A 12,904-nucleotide genomic window follows, 5' to 3' on the forward strand; every position below is an offset into this window, starting at 1 on the left:
AAGCCATGTCTCTGCAATATCATTTCTTCCAGGAGTTCTGCAAGGTCTGCAGGAGAGCTTCTGTGAAGTTTGGAAGGTAGGAGATGAAGTACTGGCGGAATTAAAGCTGTGATGATGGGTCGTGAGTCATGCTTGGGTAGCTCACTGACGATCAGATCCCATAGACTTAGAAACTGCTGGAGATGATGATTACTACATTTCACCCTCTGTTCCAAATAGTCTTGAACATCTTGTGCAAGATAAGATGAGGTGTTTTGTGGGCTAGTCAAGGTGCGATACAGTGCCTGAGTATTCATCAGACCATGATGATATGCATGCAGCATTGTGAACACAAGTGTTAGTCTTCATGGAAGGTGGGAATCTACACAGCATATTAATTGTGAAGTTTTAGAAGAAATGGCAAGGCTTGGTCGGAAGAATGATGAAGTAGACTATAATGTAGCAAGTTATTACCAGTTAACATTTATTGCAGTATAGCACACAGCCATGTATCATGGTGGCTGCAAGGATTTACTCGCCACCATGACTCACAGCGCAGCTGACACTACCGGCCGTGAGAACGGTCTTCAGTAACATTTAGTAGGAATGTAAATTCATACCCCCTACAAATCTAAATAAACAACAGTAATTATCAACCGATTTTTTTCAAACTTGGTATATCACCTTTTATTATTAAGGTCGGTATTACACTATCAAATTTCTTTGTCAAAGATTTGATCAAAGATGTGATCCAATATTCCGTCCAATATATTTGACAAAGATCTTTGACGTAGCGCTAGAGGGGGTATTACACTGTCATCAAATTTTTTGTCAAAGTTCAAGATGGCTGACAACAACTTGCTACAACTGCAGCAGTTCTACGTACTCCAATTGCATTGTGTGCACATGCGGAAAAGAAGTGGGGGAAAAAATGGAACCATACATACGAGGTTGACAGTCTTAAAAGTCCTGGGATTACAACTTGATAATAAATTCAGTTGGGAGGAGCACACCACAGAACTGCAGAAAGGCCTTAACAAATCTATATTTGCAATTCGAGTGTTAGCAGACATAGGAAACATAAAAATGAAAATACTTGCATACTTTCATTCCATAATGTCATATGGGATAATATTTTGGGGTAAATCTTGAAGTCAAACAAGTTTTCAAGGTCCAAAAGCGTGTAATACGTATTATTTGTGGAGTAAATTCACGGACCTCCTGCAGAAACCTCTTCAAAGAACTGGGTATACTAACTACTGCCTCTCAGTATATTTACTTCTTAATGAAATTTGTCGTAAATAATATATCTCTTTTTCCAACAAACAACTCAATTCATACATACAATACCAGGAACAAAAATGATCTGCAAAAGGACTTAAAAGCGTCTGTGATCTATTCTGTTACTCGTTTTTATTCTCTGTGGGTGTTTTTAGTATTTGGAAAAAGGGACCGATGACCATCGCAGTCTGGTCCCTTTAATCCCACAAACCAACCAACTTACTTTAGTTCAAAAAGGGGTCCACTATTCAGGAACACTCATCTTCAATAATTTGCCAGGAAACATAAAAAATTTATGTTAGTAATAAAGATCAGTTTAAAAGGAGCCTGAAAGACTTACTACTGGCCAACTCCTACTCCATTGGCGAAATTTTTAATAGAAACAAATGATGTATTGTATTTATTCATACTATTAGTATTGTTATTTCAGCTTAAAAATCGACATGTTCCACATCCACGAGGCTCTCCTCAGCATGGATCTAAGGAACGAAAAACTAATCTAATCTGGGTGAAGCCGTGGGTTTTATGACAACACGATAAAAGCAGTCAACAAAACTTGTTACGTGAGCTTACAGTGGAAGACGTCAAGTCATACATCAATTACTTAAGAATGGATGAGCATACATTTCTGTATGTGCCCAATGAAGTGTATCCTCATATCACAAAGCACAATATTCACTTAAGAACTGCTACATCTTCTGAAGACAGGCTCACTATAACACTCCCATTCCTTGCTACAGGAGAGGGTTATGTTAGGTCAGGTTAGGTCTCCAATCTTCTTAATCTATTTTTGTATTCAGGGTGCCTCACGTTGTAAAGCGCCTCATCAGCTTCAGACATCTCTATTAATTTTGTAGTTGTCGGCACACACCAATTGTATTTACCGGCAATGGTTATAAAAACACTACAGACGACAGTACGCTGCAGCGATGCTAGCGCTCCATGTGGTAACATGTCACATTGCAGTGAACAGAAGACAAGCAGTTTCTTTGATCAAATATACAGCGAGGCCCTAGATTTGATCAAATATTGGACGACATTTGACAAAGTCCCTATTACACTATCAAATATCTTTGACAAAGATATTGGACAAAGAAATTTGATAGTGTAATACCGGCCTAAGTAAAGGATGCTGTAAAAATTTCAGACTTTTATCTCTTATAGCTCTGGAGATTGAGAACATTACTTAAATGTCCAAAAATCGACACTCATGTTTCAAGACTCAGTTAGGAATAATAGTTGAAACTCAGTTAGGAACAATACCAGTTTGTGTTTTATCATCATCTAAAGTCATACCAGAATTCTCAATATATAAAATCACTTGTTGTTGTTGTGGTCTTCAGTCCTGAGACTGGTTTGATGCAGCTCTCCATGCTACTCTATCCTGTGCAAGCTGCTTCATCTCCAAGTAACTACTGCAACCTACAACCTTCTGAATCTGCTTAGTGTATTCATCTCTTGGTCTCCCTCTATGATTTTTACCCTCCACACTGCCCTCCAATACTAAATTGGTGATCCCTTGATGCCTCAGAACATGTCCTACCAACCGATCCCTTCTACTAGTCAAGTTGTGCCACAAATTTCAATTCTCCCCAATCCTATTCAATACCTCCTCATTAGTTATGTGATCTACCCATCTAATCTTCAGCATTCTTCTGTAGCACCACATTTCAAAAGCTTCAATTCTCTTCTTGTCCAAACTATTTATCGTCCATGATTCACTTCCATACATGGCTACACTCCATACAAATACTTTCGGAAACAACTTCCTGACATTTAAATCTATACTTGACGTTAACAAATTTCTCTTCTTCACAAACACTTTCCTTCCCATTGCCAGTCTACATTTTATATCCCCTCTACTTCCACCAGCATCAGTTATTTTGCTCCCCAAATCACTTAATAGGAATTTTTCTTTTCAAAACTTTAATTACGCTACAATTTTGTAGTGTAAAAATCATTCAAAATTATTATCTGCTTATTATTTTATTGTGTGTATACATGGGAATGAATGAGAGAGAGAGAGAGAGAGAGAGAGAGAGAGAGAGAGAGAGAGTGTGTGTGTGTGTGTGTGTGTGTGTGTGTGTGTGTGTGTGTGTGTGGAACATACGAAAAAACTTAATACTATTTTATCTAAAAACTTATGAAACTGAATCGTGGTGCAACCACAAAGCTGATGACTTATGTCGATGTGTGCCTGCTTTTGTAAGAAAGCAGCCAGAATAGAAGTCGGAAGTGGAATAAGTTTCAAAATTAATTTAAAGATTATTTTGCATTTCGGTCTATTTAATTAAACATTATATTAGAAATTGACATTGGAATGACATAAATGATTTTTTGATTAGTGATTGGCAAGTTTTGCCGCGAGAATGATCTAGAAGGATCATTCTGATTGGTCATTCAGACCATTAGCCAATCAGAATTAAGCTGTTATCACACACAGAAAGTTAGATAGGCAGAGAGTGGGGTGGCATAGAGAGAGTGGCTCGCCAACCTTCGTACATGTAACATCATCCTAAATGTCACCGAGAAAATAGCTTGTAAAATGAAGAACTGTTGAGTTCATTGCTGATAGGGAGTATGATGACTAAGGCAGTTGAAGTTACGAACATTTGAGGACAATTTGATTAATTAATTGGTGTGTTATGAGTGTGTGTCATTTCAGTCTTAGTGGTGAGCACTTCAGACATTGAAGACCACTGATACGATCGAAGTTTCAACTCGCTCTATTAGTAGGTCAGTGACTGTCAGATCGAACATTTGTCGGGTCGGATTGGTAGATATTCTGGCTGATTTTTTGTGAAAAATTTTGGTGCACTGACAGTGAACTTGGAATGGTAGAGCAGTAAAAATAGTAAATTTGGACTTGATAGCAAAATTATGTGCTTTCTTAAGAATATAAAACCAGTTTACTAAAATTTCCAAAGGCTTACTGCAGGTAAACTGCATTTACCCACCACCTGAAATTTGTTAAAATGAACCTACAGGAACTGATTCACAACTTGAGTTACGCAGCTTCTGTGTGGTAGGTATTAGGTTGTGGTTTCATCAACACTGCTTTACACGGCCTATTGAGTATCTACTACTGCAGAGTGAAGGGATGTCGTAAGGAAGTCATACTGAGGTAGGTGGACAATTAATGAGAGACTGTACGATACGAGCGAAGACGACACAAACCCACGCACTGCCGCAATTGGTGCATTAGTGTCCGGGAAAAATTGGAAAGTTCGAGTGTATTATTAAACTTCAAAAGCAGTGGTGTAATAAATCCGATAAGTGAAAAACCTACATGCACATGAAGGAACTTTAATAGGAGAGCAGTAGTGAAGTGGAAAAATATAGTGGCAAGAGCAACTGGTGTAAGAGGCAGCTAATGATGTTAGCGACAGCTGAGCATCAGGAGGCGGTGAGCAGCAGCAGCAGCAGCAGCAGCCGGGAGTCCGCAGCAGTGGCCAGAGTGGGGACTCAGAAACTACAACTGCAGGGGTAGAGCTTTTTGAATGGACCCGCTGTACCATCTCACCATGCTGACAATGCAAGAGAAAAGCTAAGTAGTATTCTACTTCATTTTTGTGTGTGTGTGTGTGTGTGTGTGTGTGTGTGTGTGTGTGTGTGTGTGTGTGTGTGTGTGCGTGCGCGTAAAGAAACTTCGCGACATGGCAGAAAATAAGAATCAGGAGATAGTAAAGCAGAAAGTGGGGGTAGATTTGGGTAAAGAAAAATATGTAGATGATTCAATGATTGGTGAATTTAGTTTGAAGCAAATGATAGTGGTTTACCTGATTCAATGTCTTCTAATGATGGGATAGTAAATGAACAGAGCACGATGGATGCCAATTATTAAATATATACCCGTTACTAGTACAAAAATAAAACAGGAACCAGTGTCAGCAGCATGTGAGCAAAAAGATAGTGTTTCAGAAATGTTAAAGAAATTTTAACACATATGAAGGAAATGGGTTCTGATATTAAAAATTCAGTAAGGACTCTAAAATGAGTGGGTTGTGTGCTGAAGTTAACCAAGGGTTTAATAAACTTGTCGGTAGAAATGGAAACCAAAATGGAAAATAAAATTTGGAAATTACGGGATTCATGGAAAAATGATTTGACTTTGTTTAGTAACAGTATTAAAAGTGAGAGTAGTCAAGTAAAACAAGAGTGTAATACTACTGTAGTAACAGTGAAAAGTGAATTAACTTCTCAAATCAAGTTGCTGATGACAACAGACAGTTAAAGGAACAAGTAAATTCAGAATTAAATAAAATCCATGAACAAGTCAATGGTGCAGAAAAGCAATTTGAGGATAGTCATCTTGAAATAGAAAAGCAAATTAAGGAAGGAAAATGTGTGTGTGCGAAGTTTGGAGTGCAAGTGGCTAATAAAATCACTAACCTTGAAACTAAAATCAATCGGTTTATTGTAGATGTAGATGAGCGATTGTGTAACCATGAAGGTAGACTAACCAGAGTAGAGCTAAGTGTTAACAACAACAGCAGTGTTATTGTGTCTGATGATGTAATAGATTCATCAGAAATTGCTTGTGAGACTCATCGACAATTTTTGCGATTCGATCTGAGTAAAAATGTACATCCAAAGGAATTCTGGAGTGATTTTGAAGTCGTGTTACCCAAATCTTGGAATGACAAACAGTAAATTGGGTTCATTGCATCAAATCTAATGGGAGAGGCTAGAATTTGGGGAAATTTGGCCTCAGATAAATATGACAAGTTAGTGGAATTTAAGCAAGCCTTTTTCGAGGAATATTGGGGAAAAAGGATTCTGGTCTGGGGAAAAATACGATCCCAAGAAAGAGAGTGTTAAAAGATTTGTACAAAAATGGGTAACGACTTTATCATATTTAAACTCGAAAGTGGAAACAGAGTAAATTATTATGGGAATAGAGAATAAATTGCATTTGTATTGGCGGAATAAGATAATATCAGCTCCTAGGGATGATACTGATAAATTTATCCAGTATTTGGAAAGAGTAGAAAATATTTTGAGAGAGGAGGAAAGTGCAAGAAGGGACTATAGGCCTCAAGATAGACAAACTGAAAACAGAGCCGAGGTACAAGTGAATAGAATAGGAATACAGAGATCTAATAATTACAGAGGCAGGTACCGAGGACAAGGGGGTTCTGTGAGTAACAGGTACAATGGCAGAGACCGAAGCTTCAAATACTGACAGCAGCAGTCTGCTGATGGGCGAGAGTAGTGCAGACTACCAGGCAAAAGGAATGTCACGGGCAATGACCGCTAGAGGAGGAGGAAAACTAATGGCAGTTTGTAATGGCGCCAGTGTTTGCAGACTGAAGGAGCACAAATTAAACCCGCTAGCAAAACCATTTGTGAGAAAGGCACTGACTGAACAGCTTGGGGAGGGGGGGGGGGGGGGGGGGGTGATATAGAAACCAACAAACAAAAGGGGACGAGGTTATATGAGCCGTGCCGAATAAAGCCTAACGGGTGAATGACAATCGCTGCTTATATGGTTGACTGGGTTTGCAAATGATCAGAGTTGTTATAATTAGTAGCAAAATTCATAGATTTAGACTACCAGAGTGGAAATAAATGACTAACAGGTAACAAAGATTATGTATTACCCTCTGTGTATCCACGAAAATGAAATTTTGACAGAAAATTTTTGGCCACACCACTACACTACTAAAGGCCACTAATACAGTCCCTGGCTAGCAGCTGCTAAAATTCTATTCTGGGAGTAGCACGGAGAACGCATTGTATGAACACGTAATAACACCTAACTGGAGAATAAACTCGGGATAACTAAACCGATGATTGTGACAGGGTTAGTGAAGTTAATCAGAGTATTGACACTGGCAGGAATAGTTACAGAATTAGTGATGACAATATTGTTTGTTAGAACAACGAGGGAGATGAAACAGGGACTCTCACAAATTATAGAAGAATATGCCGATTCCAACTTTAAATACAAATTTCGTACTACTACTACTACATGATCTCATGCTTCAGAAGCTAGAGAGTATGAATGAAGTGTGAAGCTATTTCCTAACATAAAACTTTTTGCTTGTAGTAGGCCTAATAGGCATTTGATATTGGTACTTCGTGAATTGTATTCTGTACTGTTATAAAAATGACCATTTGTGCCAAAACAGTCTCATTTATTTGGTGTGTGTAATAATTGCTGCAATATTAGGCAGGCCTATTTCGTTTTATGTATCAGACAGTGACAAAATACATGAAATCAGATCAAGAAGCCACACCAGTCTTTGGTACAATTTGTATTAACAGCTTTTCTAGTATTAGACAACAACATTTCGTTTTTTCATTGTTTGTATCCCACCCAGGATTTTCCAATAACATACTGATTTATATATATATATATATATATGATATGGGCTCAATACTACTTTATTAACTTTACTTTGCAGTGCAAATAGTTCTTTCACATTTCACAGAATAGCTGTTCTGAAAGACAATGACACAATCAGGCCAACAAATGTAAGTAAATATATGTTAACCATCAGCTGCTACATCTGGAACATTCTGGTACAGCTTCTAGATTTGCTACAGAAATACTTCCCTTCACCATTAATATGAAAATACACACCAGATGGGGAGGCCTTGGCTGGACTTTCCCTTTTTCCCTTTCCCTATTGAATATTTTTTCATAGCAAGGCACTAAATAATGAAAGGATCACAAGTCACCTTTCAATGTCAATTATAGATTCCTGTTATGTACACAATCTGGAAGCTAAGAGGCCCTAAATGTGTACTGATCATATTAGGAAAATGCAGTAAAGTGCAATAATATTCAGCTAAAGCTTCGAACAGAACACAACAGTGTATATTTCTCTACTCAAACTGTTGATTTCATATTGATTTTCATCTCTCTGCACACCATCTGAAACAGGAGTTATACTCTGATGCTATATTTGAAACTTAAGGCCCCTATGAAAAATTAAGATTTTTCTGTCACATTCGCTATTTGCTATCCAAGATCTGTCAAACAAGTGCGCCGTTTTACTAACCAAGATTGTTAAACTTAACCTCACTTTTGAAGCAGCTGTCTTGCAGTGGATATCATGCTGCAAAGTATTTTGACACGAGTGAGAATGACCGTCAATGCACACAAAGCATTTCTTTCATTCACCTTAGTACTGTGTATAAAGAAGAGAAAGGAAAAGCACTAATCCAGGAAAAGGCTGAAACTGCTAATGGAAAGATCTATTTGTTACTCTCAGAGACTGATGATTACATCAGCTTTGTTTGAATGGACAGTCAAACTTTTAATAACTTGTTAGAATTATTTCTAATTTACATTGAAAAAGAACACACAGTTATGCGAAAATTTATTCAAGCTTCTCAATTATTATCTATCAGACTGTAACTTTGGCAACTGGTGCAGACTTCAAGCACTGAGTTACATTATTACGGAAACATGAAGGCACAAATGAAGTATTAAAAGATTATTTTGTTGCACTTCCAGTTGTGGGTTATATGTAGAACACAGATTTTTTTTTTTTTTTTTAAATGTAATATGTGGATGGGAAAGGTGCTAAACCTCTATCATTTTGGTGATGGCCAGTGATAATCTCCTTTTATCCACATAATCACTTTTATTTTAGTTTCTACAATTGTGGAAACTAGCAAATAAACAGCAACAAAAAGTTGTTTTCAATGTGTGGTGAAACATCAATGTTCATTTGGTCTGTCATCTTCAACGTCTGGAAAGTAACTGGGGTTTGCTTGACAAAAACAAGCATACTGATTAAAATTGTTTGTCAAATTAGCTATCAATCAAAATTTCTGTCAAACATAGTTTATGCCTTAATAAAATTTCTCTCAAACATAGTTTATGCCTGACAAACTCATCAAACAAAGCAGCACACTGCCAAATAATTTGAAAAACATGTTAAGTTGGACAAAATGTTTGATCGCCTAAGGGTGCCTTTAGTGTGTTTTAAAAATTATCACTTTTCTACATTTTGAACTTTTGGCATTAAATAAAGAAGTATTGCATTAGTCTTTAATGAATATGCTAATATTTACAATGTGTATTAATATTTCCTATACCTGTGTGAATTCAGGTTGTCTGTCGGATCGTCCACCTTCATCTCTGTAACATCGAGCAATCTGGAAGTAGCGATCTATTCCTCCAACCATTAACATTTGTTTGAACTGCTGAGGGCTCTGCACCAGAGAGTAAAAGCGGGAAGGAAGTTGTGTTGGCACAATGAATTCTTGTGCACCCTGTAAACAGAAATTTACCAGCAAAACACTTTGATACATACTAAAAGTAAACTACTTAGAACAGATAATTCCAAGGTCTACTCAGAACAGAAATATATTAGAAATTAAGGCAACCAATAGACCTGATCTCTCTGAGGATTTTCACATTGAAACTGGTATCACGGACCATGAGGTAGGTATAACAACAAAGATTACCAAAGAAAAAGGGGGCAAATATAAACTATAAATATATATGTATTAGGTAAACTAGATAAAAAGCATCATATCTCAATGATTTATTTAGATATGGGCAGGACCATGTAGAGGAACTGTGGCCCACATATAAAAGAATTGCTGACCAAGCACTGGATAGATACTCTCCTGGCAGAACAGTTTTGCATGAAAGAAACTCTCATCATATATAATCTCTGTAAAGAATCCTCTAAAGAAACAGTGATGAATGTATAATAGGTGTAAAACAAATAAAAGGAGTATAGATAGATGCTACTAAAAGTGGATTTGGCAGTCAAATCTGAAACCTTACAAAGCTACTGCAGCAGAATCTGATCATAAGATCTCTCTCTAAAAACCCAAATAATATCTGGTTATATGTAAAGTGTGCCAGTGGCACCAAAGTTAGTTCCAGACTCATGGATGACACAGAAACTGAAATCTCAGGAAGCAAAGCAATAGCAGAAATTTTGAATTTTATTTTAAATATTCATTTACAAAGGAGTACTGCCCCCGTTTAAGTATCCCACCACAGCAAAGATGAATGAAACCGTTATTAGTGTCACAGAGAAACAACTGAAATCGCTAAAATTGAATGAAGCTCCAGGACCTGATGGCATGCTTTCAGATTCTCTGCAGCTGAATTATCTCTTTTGATCATACAGAGGCAACTGCTTACAAAACATTCATGTGATCCATCCTAGAATATTGCTAAAGTGTGTGGGACCCATGCCAAATAGGTTTAACACGGTATATCGATGTATACAAAAAAAAGAGTAGCACAAAAAATCTGAATTTTGTCTGTCGCGCAAGAGAGCACCATGAACATGCTAAACAACCTAAACTGGCTGATGCTTGAAGATAAGTGCCATATATCTCACAAATGCTTATTTCAAAAGTTTCAGGAACCAGTATTAAATGAGGGATCTAAGAATATACTACACTACTAGGACTGCTTCAGTATAGACCACCAAGACAAGATTACACTAATTACAGTACACACACAGGAATTTTAGCAATTATTCATTCCATGATCCATATGCAAATGGAATGGGAAGAAACCATAAAACATGATAAATGGGAAGTACTCCCTGTCATTCATTTCACTGTTGTTTGCTGAGTATACAGTAGATGTAAAATGATATGAAATGGATGTATAGGAATATCATTCTGTTATGAAAAACTTACTGCTTGACAATTTTGTTGTCAATGAAAATTCGTACAAAGTTGGTGAAGTAGTAGTTTATCTTGTTCCAAAATTGAAGTAGATAGTTCCTGTGAGTCAGCATGCAGAGAGGATTTACTTGACAACTGAGATTAATTAATAATTTGTTACTTTTCTTGATTCCCTGACTTAGATAATATAGTTGCTAAAAGGTTCAAAGAAAACTGAGTATCATTCACATAGGTACCCCACATATACAGTTACAGATGGTGGCGACTTCAATCTACCCTCCATGTGCTAGCAAAAGTATGTGTTTAAAGCCCTTGGTAGCTGTAAAACATTGTCTGAAATTGTACTAAATTCTTTCTCCAAAAATTATTTTGATCAATTAGTTCAGGTGTCCACAAAGGTGTAAATGGTTGCGAAAACATACTTGACCTCTTAGCAACAAATAATCCAAGCAAATAGGGAGCATCGCGACAGAATACAGATATTATTTATTGCAAGATTGCTGTAGAGAAACTGAATATCATAACGTCCCCAACCCACCAAAAATAAACACAAAATGTATCTGTCTAAAAAAGCAGATAATTCACATGGTGCTTTCCTAAGAGAGAGTCTCCATTCCTTCTGAACTCATTATGTATGCGTAGACTGGAAATGGCTTAGAGTCAAGGAAATAGTATTGACAACAACTGTGAGATTTATACCAAGTAAATTAATAAGAGAGCACTGATCTGCCATGGTACACAAATCAGGTCAGAACACAGTTGGACAAGCGGCAAAAAAAGCAAGCAGGTGACACAATCAATACCTTGGCTGCGCAATAGCAACAGTAAAAGTAAAGTTAAAGTCAAATGGCATGAATGGCTCACCCAACTGGAAAACAAATTACAAAGTATTAGAGCTTTGTGTGAAAGTGCAAAATCTTAGAACTTCATGTTAAAGAAGTGTATCTGTTAAGTGTAGATGACACTCTCTCTCTCTCTCTCTCTCTCTCTCTCTCTCTCTCTCTCTCTCTCTCTGTGTGTGTGTGTGTGTGTGTGTGTGTGTGTGTGTGTGTGTGAGAGAGAGAGAGAGAGAGAGAGAGAGAGAGAGAGAGAGATAGAGAGAGAGAGAGAGAGAGAGTTAATCCAGGACATTGGCAACAAGTGGACTTTACACCACTAGCCCTCCTGTAAAGCCAAAGCGAAAATTGTCAACAGTGCGCAGCATACCTGGTTGGTCACCCACCCACATACTGCCCACACCCAACAGTGCTTATTCAGTAATGTGGAGGGAACTAGTGTATCCACCTCAGCACAGCTGTTGACATAGTGGTGGTAACACTAAAAGAGAGTTACTAAAATATGGTTTTCCAAAATTCCTTCACCAAACATGATGAAGAAAATATTCCAGAATTCAAATCCAGAACTGCAGCCCATACGAGTAACTTAAAAGCAGATGTCCTCAGTGTATCAAAGTAAATAACAAATCACTTAACAAAGGCAATTCTTTTGGTCCACACAGTAGACCAATTACATTCCTTTCACAGTGTGCTCCATACCTATCAATGATTTACACATGAAGACTGGAAAGTTGCACAGGTCACACCATTCTCAAGAATGGAAACAGGAGTAATCCACTGAATTACAGGCCCATATCATTGGCGTAGATTTGCAGTACATGGAACATAAGCTATGTTCAAATGCTATGAATTACCTTGAAGAAAATGATCTGTTGACGCACAGGCACCACAGATATAATTTTTGTGCAGAACAACTAGTGCTTTATTCCCCTGGAGTAATGTCTACTACTGACAGGAGATCTCAAACTGATTCCATATTTCTAGATTTCCAGAAGGCTTTTGATACCATTCCTCACAAGTGGCTTCTAATCAAAATGTGTGCCTCAGGAGACCTTCACGGTTGTGCAACTGGACTCACGGTTTCCTGTTAGAAAGCTCACTGTTCATAATAAATGTTGGGAAGTCAACAAGTAAAATGGAAGTGATAACTGGCATTCCCAAAGGAAGTGTTAATAGGTCCTGTTGTCATT

The 12,904-nt window shown here is 37.5% G+C and overlaps 1 protein-coding gene across 4 annotated transcripts in view; it reads right to left on the reverse strand.

Annotated features, from left to right (window-relative positions):
- The window catches only part of LOC126457341 (aspartate--tRNA ligase, mitochondrial), a 158,183-nt gene that overhangs the window by 65,743 nt on the left and 79,536 nt on the right, over positions 1-12,904 (reverse strand). For all 4 annotated transcript variants that reach the window (XM_050093560.1, XM_050093559.1, XM_050093557.1 and 1 more), the window contains one exon: positions 9,316-9,492. In XM_050093560.1, the coding sequence (XP_049949517.1) occupies positions 9,316-9,492 (177 nt within the window). The remainder of the gene's footprint in view (positions 1-9,315; positions 9,493-12,904) is intronic.

The sequence above is a fragment of the Schistocerca serialis genome, chromosome 2 (assembly GCF_023864345.2).
Source record: "Schistocerca serialis cubense isolate TAMUIC-IGC-003099 chromosome 2, iqSchSeri2.2, whole genome shotgun sequence".
Lineage (NCBI taxonomy): Eukaryota > Metazoa > Arthropoda > Insecta > Orthoptera > Acrididae > Schistocerca > Schistocerca serialis.